General features: G+C 40.9%; 1 protein-coding gene across 2 annotated transcripts in view; it reads right to left on the bottom strand.

Moving 5' to 3' along the window:
• Window positions 1-6,130: 6,130 nt before the first annotated feature.
• Window positions 6,131-13,807, bottom strand: part of NPM1 (nucleophosmin 1) — a 52,382-nt gene continuing 44,705 nt past the window's right edge. The window contains exons 7-10 of one of the 2 annotated variants that reach the window (XM_089656047.1): window positions 11,486-11,575; window positions 8,334-8,444; window positions 6,881-6,955; window positions 6,131-6,404 (exon numbers count right to left, since the gene is read on the bottom strand). In XM_089656047.1, the coding sequence (XP_089512173.1) occupies window positions 6,357-6,404; window positions 6,881-6,955; window positions 8,334-8,444; window positions 11,486-11,575 (324 nt within the window). In that variant the 3' untranslated portion in view covers window positions 6,131-6,356. The remainder of the gene's footprint in view (window positions 6,405-6,880; window positions 6,956-8,333; window positions 8,445-11,485; window positions 11,576-13,807) is intronic. The other variant, XM_089656048.1, reaches the window with a different exon arrangement.

Consider the following 13,807-nt stretch of genomic DNA (forward strand, 5'->3'; position numbering starts at 1 on the left):
ATGGAGATATTGAGACACAGTTGGTCACATTGTAAATGGCCACTGTTTAGCCTTTTACTATGATGTGATCAGCTGTAAATATCCATGTTTGGCCTTTTACTGTGATGTGATCAGGTGTGTCCAATCACAGCTGCTCACAATGTAAACACACCAATCAGCAGTACTTTCCTCACACTGAGTACTGCCAATTATTGGCAAATGTGAAGGAGACATTTACACTGGCATTGTCAGCACTGATTATCAATCAGTGCCACCTACCAGTGCCCAACAGTACAGCCTCACCCACACACATCAGTGAAGGCGTAAATTTACCTGTTAGTTCCCATTATAAAATTTTGCAAAGAAAAGCTTTTCAAATATTTCAGTCTTGTCCAGCAAAAATAAAACCCAGAGGTGATTAAATACCACAAAGTAAGGTCTATTTGTGTGACAAAATGCTAAAAATTGCATATAGGTACAGTGTTGCCTGACTGCGCAATTGCCAAAGTGCCACAGCGCTGAAAGCTAAAAAATTGGACTGGGCAGGAAGGGGGTAAAAGTGCACAGTAGGCAATTAGTTAAACCTAAGGTTACTGCATGAGGCTTAATTATTGATGCATGATATACAGGCGTACGTTTGATGATTTATGTGGCGTAAGCGGTAGTCAAGTAGTGGTTGCACTGATCAATTAGGTTTGGTTTATACCCCTTCTATTGGGTTATACCTTTACATTAGCTTAACTGCTTCCCGACCACCCTATAGCAGATATACGCCTACAGGGCAGCACGGGTGCACAAAATCATATATACATATGCGATTCTGCATTTCCAGGTAGGGGGTGCACACCGTTCGCAGCCACAGCTGTCAAGCACCAGGTCCCAGCCCGTGATTACTCGCCAGCACCCAGTGATTGTTGCGCATCTTCTACAGGGAGAACTGTGCACAGCCATGCAAAGCAGTGCTTAGTGTAAAGCGCACACACACACAGACAAGTAAAACACACACGTAAAACACACAGCAGTTAACCCTTTAATTGTCCCTCATGTTAATCCCTTCCTGGAATTCTGCCCTCTACAGAACCAATCGGAAACAGCCCTGGAACCAGTGCTATTATAGCCCTAATGGTGCAAAACCTGGCACCTGCAGCTGGGAGAGGAGTGAGCAGCAGACAAAAAGGAATTTCCTTTCAATCTGTGGCTATGTTCCTCCATCTAGTTGCCTGGCAGAAACAGGCCAGGGCCCCATTGTCAGAAGACGAAAAAAACCATGGTCCACAAACCAGCCAAGGCAACCACTCCACCCTGAAAATGGAAGAGGGCAAACCCACATGCTGAAGGAGGAATAGTACATGAGCTGAGCAGGCTCCAAGACCAGGAGAGCCTGTACCATTCACAAGAGCTTTGAGGGACTAGGATCCCCTCAAACCCTGCATACACAATGTAGCCCTTTCCTGGTCCTGGGGAGTGGAAGAGAGGAAACTCCTCCTACCCATAAGATCCTCAAGGATCTTGGCCAGGTAGGCAATAAGAGGCCACTAACACTGCAAGAGTACACAGCAAGGGCCTTCTTTGATGTTTAGTCCAAAGACCAACACAGAAGCCAGAAAACCCACCAAGGCACCACAGATGAGACAGATGCTGCTCTGTTGTTCCTAGGCCCTCAAATAAGGATGCTGCACACCTGCACTGGAGGTCCTGGACCAGATGGTCTGTCAATTCCACAATACCTGGACAGACCTAGATCTCAGGCAAAGTCAATTCAGCAACAATAAACTGAATGGGCAACCAGTTTGCCTTCTTTTGCCATGAAGGAAGGAGACTCCTCCACTGATATCTGAAGGGTATAACTCTGAATAGATTCTATCTGAAGGAGATATTTGGTCTGATAGGTTTTTTTCTCAGTTGGTTAGGGAGGTTGTTTGTAGAGTAAATTGTAAGTTTATGAGATATGCATAAAAGGTGGATATACTTTTGCCTGGGTATTGAGGTTTGGTGAAGAATATGAAGGCTTTAATTGGTATAATGGTATGGGGTAAGAGGTTTGTAGACAGTGAGCAATTCTTAGGTATGTAAAGTTTTCAGTAGTAGGGAGATTATATTTGGGTTGGAGAATTCGGAAAGGGCAAATAGATTGATATAGAGGTCTGTTATATTAGTTATCCCTGGTTTTGTCCATTGCAATAAGTCTAGCGAGGGAATGAGGTGTATATTGGTTGGAGTAGGTATATGTTTGACTTCTTTAAATTTAGTGGAAAGGAGGTCCCGCCAAGCTTGTAGGGAGGCTTGAATGCAGGAGTGTTTTAGTTGGGGTTCTATTCGTTTTGTCAGAGTCATCAGGATTATATTTTGGGGCTTAAGTGGCTGAAAAGGGAGGGTTTCCATTATTTTTTCTTTCAATGGGTTCCACCAGAAATATATAATTGGTCTAAAAGAGTGGCTGTGTAATATGACGAGGTGTGAGAGTCCTGCTCCTCCTTTAGCTGTAGGGCGTATTAAGAGGTTGGTGGTACATCTTGGTTTTTTCGAGTTCCATAGGAACTTTGTGAGGATTGTTTGTAGGCTAGAAAAGAATGAATTAGGGATTGGTATGGGGAGTGTGCAGAATATGTATAAGATTTTGGTTAAGATGTACATTTTCAGAGTTGCCACTCAGCCAAGTTTGGAGAGTTCTGAAGTGCGTAAAATGTTTAGTTCTTAGGGGATAGTTTCAAGCAAAATTTTATGATTTGCTGTATATAGTTGGTCTGTCGGTGCGAGACTGATTCCTAATGCTTTTCCTGCGTATAAAGATGGGAATAAGGAGGGGCTCTTGGTACTTTCTAGGTTGTGTAGGAGGGAGATAATTCTTCTTGTAGCATCAGGTGCTTGGCGACCTGGGATGAAACTTGCTTGGTCTGAATGAATAAGGGTGGGGAGGTAGGGGAGAATTCTTCAGAATATTATTTTCATGTATAGTTATGTCGGTATTGAGTAACAAAGTTGGCCTGTAGTTTTGGACAAGTTTGGGGTCTTTGCCAGGTTGGTATAGTCATTAAGGATTGCAACATGTCTGGGGGCAGCGTGATTGAAGGGTTTGGTGATAAGTCTGTGGAAAGGGGTTTATAGTATTAGTGTATCCATAGTTTCCTGGTGATATGGTAATTGGGAGTGTTTTAATGGTCATTTCTATTTCTTTGGGTGATATTGAGGTAGAAATGGTGTCAAGTTGGTCTGAGGATAGTTGAGGGAGATTGGGCGTTTGGAGAAATTGTTGTATGGAGGTGGTTGTTGGTTGAATGGTGTCAGGGTTGTTTTTAAGGTTATATAGTTTTTGGTAATATTCTGCGAAGGCGTTAGCTATGTCTTGTGGATTTGTGTTTCAATTTCAAGATAGCCAATTTTCCAAGCTGCTTGCCAAGACTTAGACTGGGAGGGAATATTGGCATCAATGAACACAGAAATGGGAATATATTTTGCAGCGTGTTCACATAAGTCTTTTTGAAGAACTCCCATGGACAACAAGTTTAAAAGGCTAAAAATCAAACCTATGTGGTTTAAGACCAAAGTTAAAAAAAAATATATAGATAAGAAAAAGCTTTTATTAAACATAAAAATGAAGGAACGCTATCATCTTTTAAACATTACAAAGAACAGAATAAGCAAAAAGGAAATAAAGGCCGAAAAAATTAAAAACAAATCCAGATTGCAAAAGATAGCAGGACCAACCCCCCAAAAAAACCTTCAAATATATTAATAGTAAAAAGGTTCAGTCCGAGCCTGTAGGCCCTTTACAAAATTATCTAGAGTGGGTGACTGGGGACAAAGGCAAATTAATTAAATACATTCTTCAGTTTTCTGTATACAAAAAGGAGTATGGGGGAGCTCTTGTCCATAATGGGCATGGTACTGACAGCTCCAGATGATCCACATTACCTCACAATTGATATGATCCAAAAATATTTAGACAGAATAAAGGTGAATAAAAGCACCTAGACTGGATGGCATACACCCACGGGTCCTTAAAGAATTGAGCTCTGTCATTTCAAAGCCATGGTTTCTAATTTTTGGTGACTCAATGACTGGCATAGTGCCTCTGGACTGGCGAAAGGCCAATGTGGTGACTATTTTAAAAAAAAGGGTCAAAATCTTTACCAAGTAATTATAGACCTGTTAGTTTAACTTCTATAGTTGGGAAGATACTGGAGAGTTTAATAAAAGACCACATAGATTAATTTGTGCTGGAAAAAAATATTTTCAGCAACAACCAGCATGGATTTATGAATGATAGAAGTTGTCAAACAAATCTGATTTCTTGTTATGAGGGGGTAAGCAAAACCTTGGACAGGAGGGGTGGCGGTGGTATACTTTGATTTTGCAAAAGAGTTTGACAGTTCCCCACACGTGGCTAATGTGTAGGGTAAAGTCTACAGGCTTGGAAAAATCCATACGTTAAATGGATAGAAAAACTAGCTAAAAGATTGTATTCAACAATTGTTAATGATTCATACGCTGAACCTTGGGGTACACCACTGACAACCCTAGACCATTCAGTGTTGGGACCCTTACTTTTTAAGGTATTTACAAATATAGGGTCTGGGATCAAAAATCCCATTTCAGTCTTTGCAGATGATACCAAGCTGTGCAGTGGAATAACGTCCTTACAGGATGTCTTCAACTTACAAGCCGACCTCAATGCACTGTTTAATTGGGCAATTATGTGGCAAATGAAGTTTAATGTTGATAAATGTAAGGTTATGCACTTGGGGGCTGATAAATGTAAGGTTATGCACTTGGGGGCTAAGAATATGCATGCATCATACATACTAGGGGGAGTACAACTGGGGGAATCAATGTGGAGAAGGATCTGGGAGTTCTGGTAGATCACAAGCTTAATGGCATGCAATGCCAAGCTGCGGTTTCTAAAGCAAGCAAAATCCTCTTGTATTAAAAAGGTACAAAATCCAGAGAGATACCATTTTACCTCTGTACAAATAATTAGTAAAACCTCAGCTGGAATATGCAGTTCAGTTTTGGGCACCAATTCACAAAAAACATTGCAGAACTGGAGAAAGTACAGAGAAGGGCAGCCAAACTGATACGAGGCATGGAGGAGATCAGCTAGGAGGAAAGATTAGAGGAACTGAATTTATTCTCTCGAGAAGAGAAGATTAAGGGGGGATATGATCAACATGTATAAATACATCAGTGATTCATATAGTGAACTCTGTAGAGCTATTCACCCTGAGGTCAGTGGACAAGGGGGCACTCTTTACATCTGGAGGAAAAGAAATTTAATCTCCAAACATGGAAAGCTTTGAAAATGTGGAATAGACTCCCTCAAGAGTTGGTGCTGTCCAGCTCAGTGGATTGCTTTAAAAAAAAAAAAAAAAAAGGCCTGGATTCTCTTAAACAGAAAATAACTTGATACAAACATTCATAGGTAAAGTTGATCCAGGGAATATCCAGTTGCCTCTCGGGGGATCAGGAAGTAATTTTTTTCCCCTGCAGGAGCAAATTGGACCGTGCTTTGCTTGGGATTTTTGCCTTCCTCTGGATCAACTGTGGGTATAGGATGTCTTTTTTCAGCCAACCATTAAAAAAAAGTTAAGTCCATCCAGTTCAGACATGTAACCATGTAACTTCCCAAATCAAGGAGGGGGTGGGAAGGCATTATTATCTAACATTTTGCCTGCATTTAGCACACATTTCACCACTTGTGGTTACCATATTAAAGTGTTATTAACCCAGGACCCTGCATTCACTATATCTGGTCTCCCACAGTGCACAAATGCAATTTTAGTAAATATAAACTGCTAAATACCTTTACTCAGCAGTTAGAGCAGGGACATCTATCAGTGTCCAGCCAAGCACTAGTTAAATCTTGTAGGAGTTCTGCTTTGAGGATGCAGAACCGCTGACCTCTGGACAGCGCTGATCACATGAACTCCAAAGAAAAAAAAGCTCTATCAGTACACACTTAACTGAGCATGCGCAGAGTGTGCACACACAATGTGTTTTACCAGGAGATAAGAGGGGAGCACTGGAAGGGGAGGATCAGAAGTCAGGATCAAACCACATTTTTACACAATGCAGAGGATTAACACTGTTCCACAGTGAGTATAACAAGCATGCTATACAGTATATACAGTGATTTTACACAAGGCCCCCAAAAGAAGTAAAAAATACAGATTTATTTAAACATGTATGCTTGAACTTCAGATCTGCCAGAACAGCTCATCATACTTTTCACAAATGTTTGTGTACAAAATATGCAGTTTCAGGCATTTGACATTCTTGGCAACAGACCAATGCATTCTCTTCTACTTACAAAAAAAAAAAAAAAAATTTATATAAAACAAGATGTGACACTAAAGAGAACAGCAAGAGAAACAGGCAGGTTATTTATCTTTAAGCGACTGTCTCCACTTCCAGAGATCTAGTATTATCTGAAAAAAAAAAAAAAAAAAAATTGAACACTACACGAAGAAACATCAGTTTTCTTACACATTAAATAATTCATATACCTTTAGTTTACAGTGACCAAAGGTACAGTAAATCTTTAATGCTAGTACAGCCATGTGAACTAGCAGCCAATGGAAATATTCTGCTTGCAGTTACCACTTAACAATTCTAATTGCAGCACTACAAGCCACAAAAGGTTAATTATTTTGTTTAGCTAAAAAAAAAAAAAAAAATCTTATCCCCATCCATCCACTGTTACACTATACACATTTTATAATGTTAGAAAACACTGAATAAGGAATGCTGTCCGATCTGGAGAAACTACCCATTACCAGTGGAGAGTGACTACTAGGACTGCGTTGCGGGAAAACTGGCACTGCTGACAATGAGCCCCCTTTGATATGCATAGATTTAAAAAGGTTAACCCTATTCACACATGTAGCACACAATCATATCTTACCTTCTGGTTATCCATTCTGAAACAGTTCTTTACATAGTTTGTAAACTTTGCTTCAATTTTTGGAAGCACACCACCCTGAAAAGAGATTACACTAATGATTTGAATCTTTATAAACTATACACTGCAGAATGCACAAAATAAAGTCACAGCAACCAACTTTCATTTCTTGTTTGAAGTTTTATTTTGAGACTAGTGTGCGTTCATAGGTACACAAAGACCAGCAGGGTATAAGGCGCTACAAACTACTCAGACAAAAATTCTGTTGCAAGTCCCATGCAGTAGAAGTCAGGAAAAACCACCACACAAAACATGCTAAAGTGAAGGAAAATCTGAAAGATGCCGGGGGGAAAAAAAAAAAAAAAAAAAAAAAACTGTATAAATCCTCCCCCTCACCAAAAGTACTGCTGGTTGTAACTAGTTACTTGGAGGTTTAAGGAGACCAATTGCTGAATGTGAAATTGAATTCGACAAGGTGCTCTTGCTGGGCCTAGCTGTAACCAATTCAAGATCCTTATTGGAGCCAGAGATTAGTGGAGGGCAGAGGGTTATTTGGGTAGGGGTTGCTACATAGGCACTGTAAGTTCTGCTGGACAAGTTTTATGTTAAGATTTTGAACCTGTGGAGTAGCAAAACATACATACTGCTTGGACACTAGTGGGAAAAAAAAAAAAAAAAAGTCATCCAAGCACTGGTGGTTAAAGCCATTAGAGGATGCTGGCACCTTCATTTAATTTTATTGCCTAGTGTCTTCCAGTAAGTCACACAGGGCAAGTAAAAAAAAAGTAGTCCAGGTTCAGAACATGTTGCAGTTGCAGGGCCAGGGTACCAATATACTGTGCAAGGCCACCTCTGGTAAGTGAAATATTGGAGACAAAATGGTGGTTGCAGCTGCATAGAATGCAGACTAACTTTACATCTTCGCCTGGCGCAGTGAATCCATCAGCCACTTAAGGTGGCTATAGATGGATCAAATCTCAGCCGGTTCAGCAAGAGCCAGCCGAGATTCGATTTGTGTTGACAAGTTGACTGTACCCATGTGGATCCATCAATTAACTTTAGTACAACCAGCATGTTGGGTTTTTAGCATGCAATTGCTAGCAGTAATAGTGTTCTAGCAGAGACCTCTCCCTCAACCCCCCACCGGGAAACCACACTAGCTCTGCAGGAAGGATTCCTCCCTCTCCCCATCTGATGGTGAATACACCATTTTAATGTAGAATTCACCTCACCACTTTGTAGAAGTGGTGGGGACACCTAGACAAAAAAAAAAAAAAAAAAAACGCACACATCCATAAAATGAGCAAGCCTGCCATCAGATTAGCTTGCTTACATTCAAGCGCCCTACCATAATACTTTTGGCACTGCAGTAAAACTATTGGTAATGGCATGCTTGCTTCTATGCTTAAAATAAGAGCAATTTGCTGAAGATAATGTACGGTTTAAATAACCTTACCTTGTCTAAAGTCACCTGCATTTTTGCCTTAATCTCATCAAACGTAAAGGGTGTTTTTGGAGTTTTTGGGGTCTGTTGCTTTGCCTCTTGTTTCCCTTTCTGTTCAGGTGTCTGTTAGATATACAAATACAGGATAAATTACACGATATATACGAGCAGTACACCCAACCTCTTGGTTAATTCTATGCTTTAAGTATTCTGTCAGAGTAGAATGAGGATCAAAGCAAGATTTTGTAGGCAGTATAAAATTTTCTTGACTTCCACTGGGGCAACAGGTCATGCTCTGTCCTGGGGGGTTGACTTTAGTCCCACTGTAAGCAGCAGCACACACTTTCCCATCATGCCACAATAGCGCAATTCAGTAACATAAGTTAAATAGTCGAACCCTGCAAAATCACTGTTCAGAGTTCGTGTCCTCAGTCGTTCACAGACACTTCCTCTAGCAGATCGGCCCAGCATTCCTGCACCATAACAGTTAACCGCGTGTAGCCATCTCTAGTGTATTATGTTGTTCTTCTGAAAGCACTAGGATGCTGCCGAAACGCCCTGCACCTGCTAAGGCTTCTGTCAATGAACCTGAGTGCCAGAAGTTTAAGACACTCCAGGAGAAGGTTGAACTACTGGATTTGCTCCGCAACTAAAAAGTTATGCTGCAGTAGTGCGCCATTATGGCATAGAGTACCGTATGCTACATGAAGAATGAGGCCACGATCAGGAGTACCGTATCAGTAAGTTTCTGTGATAGTGCCAAAAAGTTTATGTAAGAAATAAAAATATCAGGATGGAATCTGCCTTTGCATTGTGGATCACCGACTGCAGGAAGATCACCTTGGACGGTAACATCCGTGAGAAAGCACAGAAATTGTACCAGCAGTTCGCTACAGGAGACAATGCAGAAGGTACAGAAGAACTGCAACCAGGACCATCAACAGCACAGGAGCCTGAAGATTTTTAAGCCAGTAAGGGATGGTTTGATAGTTTTCAGAAACTATTCAATTTGAAGTGTTTCTCTACATGGAGAAGCAGCATCTGCCAACAAAAGCCACAGAGAAGTACCCTGAGACCTTCAGGCACATCAGCCTGAACAAGTTTTCAAAATGGATGAGACTGGCTTGAGATGCTGTCCAGAACTTATATCATGAAGGATGAAGCCGAAGCTCCATAGTTTAAGGCATTCTGGCAGCTGCACTGCCACCCAATTGCTACCAGATTCAGTTAGATGCCACAGAAGTGGGGCGCACGTGGAGTCAGGAAAAGTCTATCCTTTTCTGGGCGGCGTTTTGTTTAATAATCTCTGCTGAAAAAAGTCTTGGGGTGAACTGGCAGGCATATTCTCTGCAGATCTCTGGACCCAGGTAAAGGGTCTCATCAGAAGTGTTCTGGGACATGTGTGCATAAGTTACATAGCAAGTCTGGCTGAAAAAGACAAGTCCATCCCAGTTAAACCATAAAAAAAAAAAAAAAAAAAAAAAGGAAGAAATTAAAATCCTATACCCAGTTAATCCAGAGGAAGGCACAAATGCCAGCAAATCATTGGGGTATACCAGTTGTGGATATGCTAGTTTCTCAGAAGAAACTGGATTTCAGGGCATGTTACTGGATTGCAGATGGTGTTGCTCTGTTCTCAATATGCCTTTATCTGCGCCTTCACTAAATTTTTCATCTAGTTCTTTATTCCCATTTGAGTGTGGTACACAGACCATGTTTGTTAGCCAACAGCTTGTAGTCTCTACTTCATCTTTTATTTCAGAGATCAACCAACCTACTTTTCTGTTGCTAGCTTTGTTATCGAACTGTCAAAACCCAGGTTCATTTCAGATTCTGTAATCCAGATTTAAATTGCCTTCATGTAAGATTCATCGAACGTGGAAGACTTGTTCTCACTGGTGTGAGTCCTTGAGGGTTTCCCCGCACACCTATTTGGTGCTAAAGGCCAAAGGTTGTTCTACCCATAACTGGAGGAAAGAACATGGCCCACCAAAGGTCAAATATCTGCATAGTGCTCCCCCATTGGGCTGGTTGACCTGTGTTTTTCTGTACCCACCCAATATTTTGACGCCCCTTGGTTGCTTAATTCCTTAGACATAGGAAAATAGGATGATTTTCATACTCGCCATAAAATTCAGTCTGTTGAACACTGCTCACTCCCTTCAAATAACATTCATTTTGGACTGCTTGCTACAGCTGAGTGGGTGAGGTATTATAGACACATGGAAGCTGACCTTTGGTTTATGAACCCAGTGTCCATTTCTCTTATATGCTACAGTATAACCCCAAGTTACTTAACCTCCTCCGCGGTATGATTCTTTCCGATTTTTTGTGCTGAAAGCGGTACCAATTTTTTTGCATGGAAATATGTAGTTTTTTATTGTAGGCTGTAATTTTTAGGAATAACTCACTGAAATCTGTACGAACAAGAGTCTAGTAAACATTCCGGATATGAGAAAACTTGAAACACGAAATCATAAATTATAATTTAATAATCATAAAAAATATAAATTTAATTCAATATAATCAAACCAAAAACACTGAAATTTGAAAACAGAGGCAAATTCGCACATCGCTGAGCAAAGTCGCAAAATCGTTTTCAGTGTCTGACGAATTTCCCCACGAATTATTATCACTCAATTCTGCAAGTGGTTCTGATTTACGATCGCTGTTCTAAAACAGCTTTTGACGTAAAGGGATGCTTTTTGGACGCCATGGACTTTTCTAAGTTTCCAGGCAGAAAGAACAGTCAAAATGCAGGCAGGGCACAGGACAAAGCAGTAGGGACAAAATATAATGTGAAATGCATTGAAACAGCAATGACAGCAAAAATGAATTTTAAAAGATACAAATTTCCCGCCAATTCCGGCAAATACGTCCCGATGTCACAGGGACCGGAACACGGATACCGGCATCGGCTGGAGGAGATGGCCAGGGACGCTGCAGGGGACACATCGTGGGCGCGAAGGACAAGGTAAGTGCTGCAGGGACCCCCTGAGCAACGCCGCATGGTAAGCCCGAGTGTAGCTCGGGGTTACCGCTCTTGGCACTCAAATTTTACCCCGAGCTACACTCGGGAAAACCGCTAAGGAGGTTAAGCCATGTTTTTCAAGGAATGCACCAAAAAAAAAAAAATTTAAAGGAATATTGTAGCCAATACTCACTTTAGCAGGTTTAGGAGGTGTGGACGGTTCAGATAGCTTTCCGTTGTGGTTGGATTTCTGGGCAGATTTAGGTTTTGCAGCTTGAGTAGGCTGAAGGAAGAAATAAACTGGTTAAGCAGAAATATGCAGAATGTTGTTATCACCTGCAAAAAATTGTTAAATAAAAATAAAAAAAAGTGGAATAACCATGACACCAGACAACCATCTTAAAAAACCGCATGCATCACCATCAATAGCCTCCAAAAGTTGGACTAAAAGTTCTTGGGTGTAATGTATGCAATCCATTCCCACAGAGGGGGGTATTCAGAGGAATGCCTATATTAAGAATTTAATTCAGTGGTAATGACTTAAACTGCTCTAATTCTGAAGGGCTCCTTTTGACCATTTGCCGCCTGGCCTATAGCCGTTTGGCGGCCGCAAAAATGCATTACCTTTCCGGGGTGTACGCCATTTGGCGTCCTCCCGCACATGCGCGGTTGCAGAGCCGCGATCTGTCACCGGCCGTGTACCTCGGACACTGCCGATGACAGATCTGAGTACGGGCCCCTGTTGCCGGTACCATGTGACCTGCTGTGACCAATCACAGCAGGTCACATGACAGTTGTATACAATGGATGGCTTCATTCATGCCATCCATTGTATACTGTCTAGCTGTGAATGGTCACATGCATATGTCATGTGATTAGCTGTGGCCAAATCACCGCTAAGCACGAAAAAAAAATAACCCTGAATGAATCGATGTCATTCAAGTAAATGCTTGCTTATAGCCAAGTAATTCTTTGCTATAAGCAAATTGTGTAAAAAAAAAAAAAAAATACTGATCACTTCCTTAAAGTAGTACAATGTTACTAAGGTAACAGTGTACTACTTTGGTCATAGTAAAATATGAAAAAAAAAAAAAAAAAAAAAAAAAAAAACTTTAAAAAAAATATTTTTTTTTTTTCCCCCATACGGTCACCAGTCAGTGTCCCTGTTCACCGCCATGCCAGTTATATGATGCTGTACTGCACTGGTGACAGTATGTAAAAAAAAGTGAAAATATTTTTTATTTAATTTTCCGAAAAATTGACAAAAAATACAACTGCAAAAAACTCGCCATGCCTCTTATGAAGTACGTCGGACTGTCTACTTTACAAAAAGGGGTCATTTAGGGGATATCTGTACTGTTCTGACATTCTTGGACCTCAAGAAATTAGATTGGCTGTCAGTACTTCAGGATTGATCAATTTTCAGATCTATACCATAGTTTGTGAACTCTAACTTTCCTACAAACTGAAAATAACCCAAATTAGGATGTATTATTTAAAGACATGAAGCAGAATACATCTTGGCCTAAATTTATGATTTATTTGTAAACTTTTATAGCAAAGAAACATGTTTTTCAAAATGTGGTATTTTTTGTTAATTTAGCAAAAAATAAAAACCCCGGCAGTGATTAAATACCACCAAAAGAAAGCTCTAATTGTGTGAAGAAAATTATAAAATTTTAGTTTGGGTACAATGTTGTATGACCGCGCAATTGTCATTCAAAGTGTGAGCGCTGAAACCAGAAAAATGGCCTGGGCAGGAAGGTGTAAAATTGCCCGGTATTGAATTGGTTAATATACACAGACTTTAATAACGGGTCTTTGAAGACACTGCAAGAGGAATGTTCAATGTATGACAGCAATTAGGAGTGGAGGAGAGTATGTGGACAATCAGTGTAAGAGCCTGGGTGACAAAGGGGAGCGTGCGCAACCAGAGGCAAGCAGAGATGCAGCAGTCAAATGTAAAGTCTTGTGTGCTGGTATTTAATTTTGCTTAGGAGGGGCCCCACCCTCCCACTACCATCCCCCAGGCTCGGCTGTTCTACCGGGGAACCCAGAACATATGTACATCTATCCATCCCCTTATCTGATGTTCATCCTTTTGATAGCAATAAATTTGAATCAAAAATTAAATCTGCGCTGGGTTAAAAAAAAAAATATATACTAGCAGCCGCTATATCATTGCGATTAAAAAAAAAAAACAAAACCACAACTGTCTCCTCTGTGTGATGTGGGGCAAAGACCATCACACAGAAGAGACAGTCATCACCCAATTCCCTTGCTCCATGTGACCGATCTACCGCAACCTCCTCTGTAAGATGCTACTTGCTGTGGCTGCACTCCTGCCTCCATCAGGTACAAAGCAAGGAAGAGCCCCTCTGAGACACTGGCAGTGGAGGTGCACTGGCTTATCCTATATTGCGAATAGTGGAAGGAGCATATCACTTAAGTGATTTTGACCATTTATAATCTTCTGGTCCAACAGATGTGGCAAGTGGTCTCCGGCATTGGTGAT

Source organism: Staurois parvus, unplaced genomic scaffold, assembly GCF_062004578.1.
Source record: "Staurois parvus isolate SC_StPar_1 unplaced genomic scaffold, SC_StPar_1.0 ptg000883l, whole genome shotgun sequence".
Lineage (NCBI taxonomy): Eukaryota > Metazoa > Chordata > Amphibia > Anura > Ranidae > Staurois > Staurois parvus.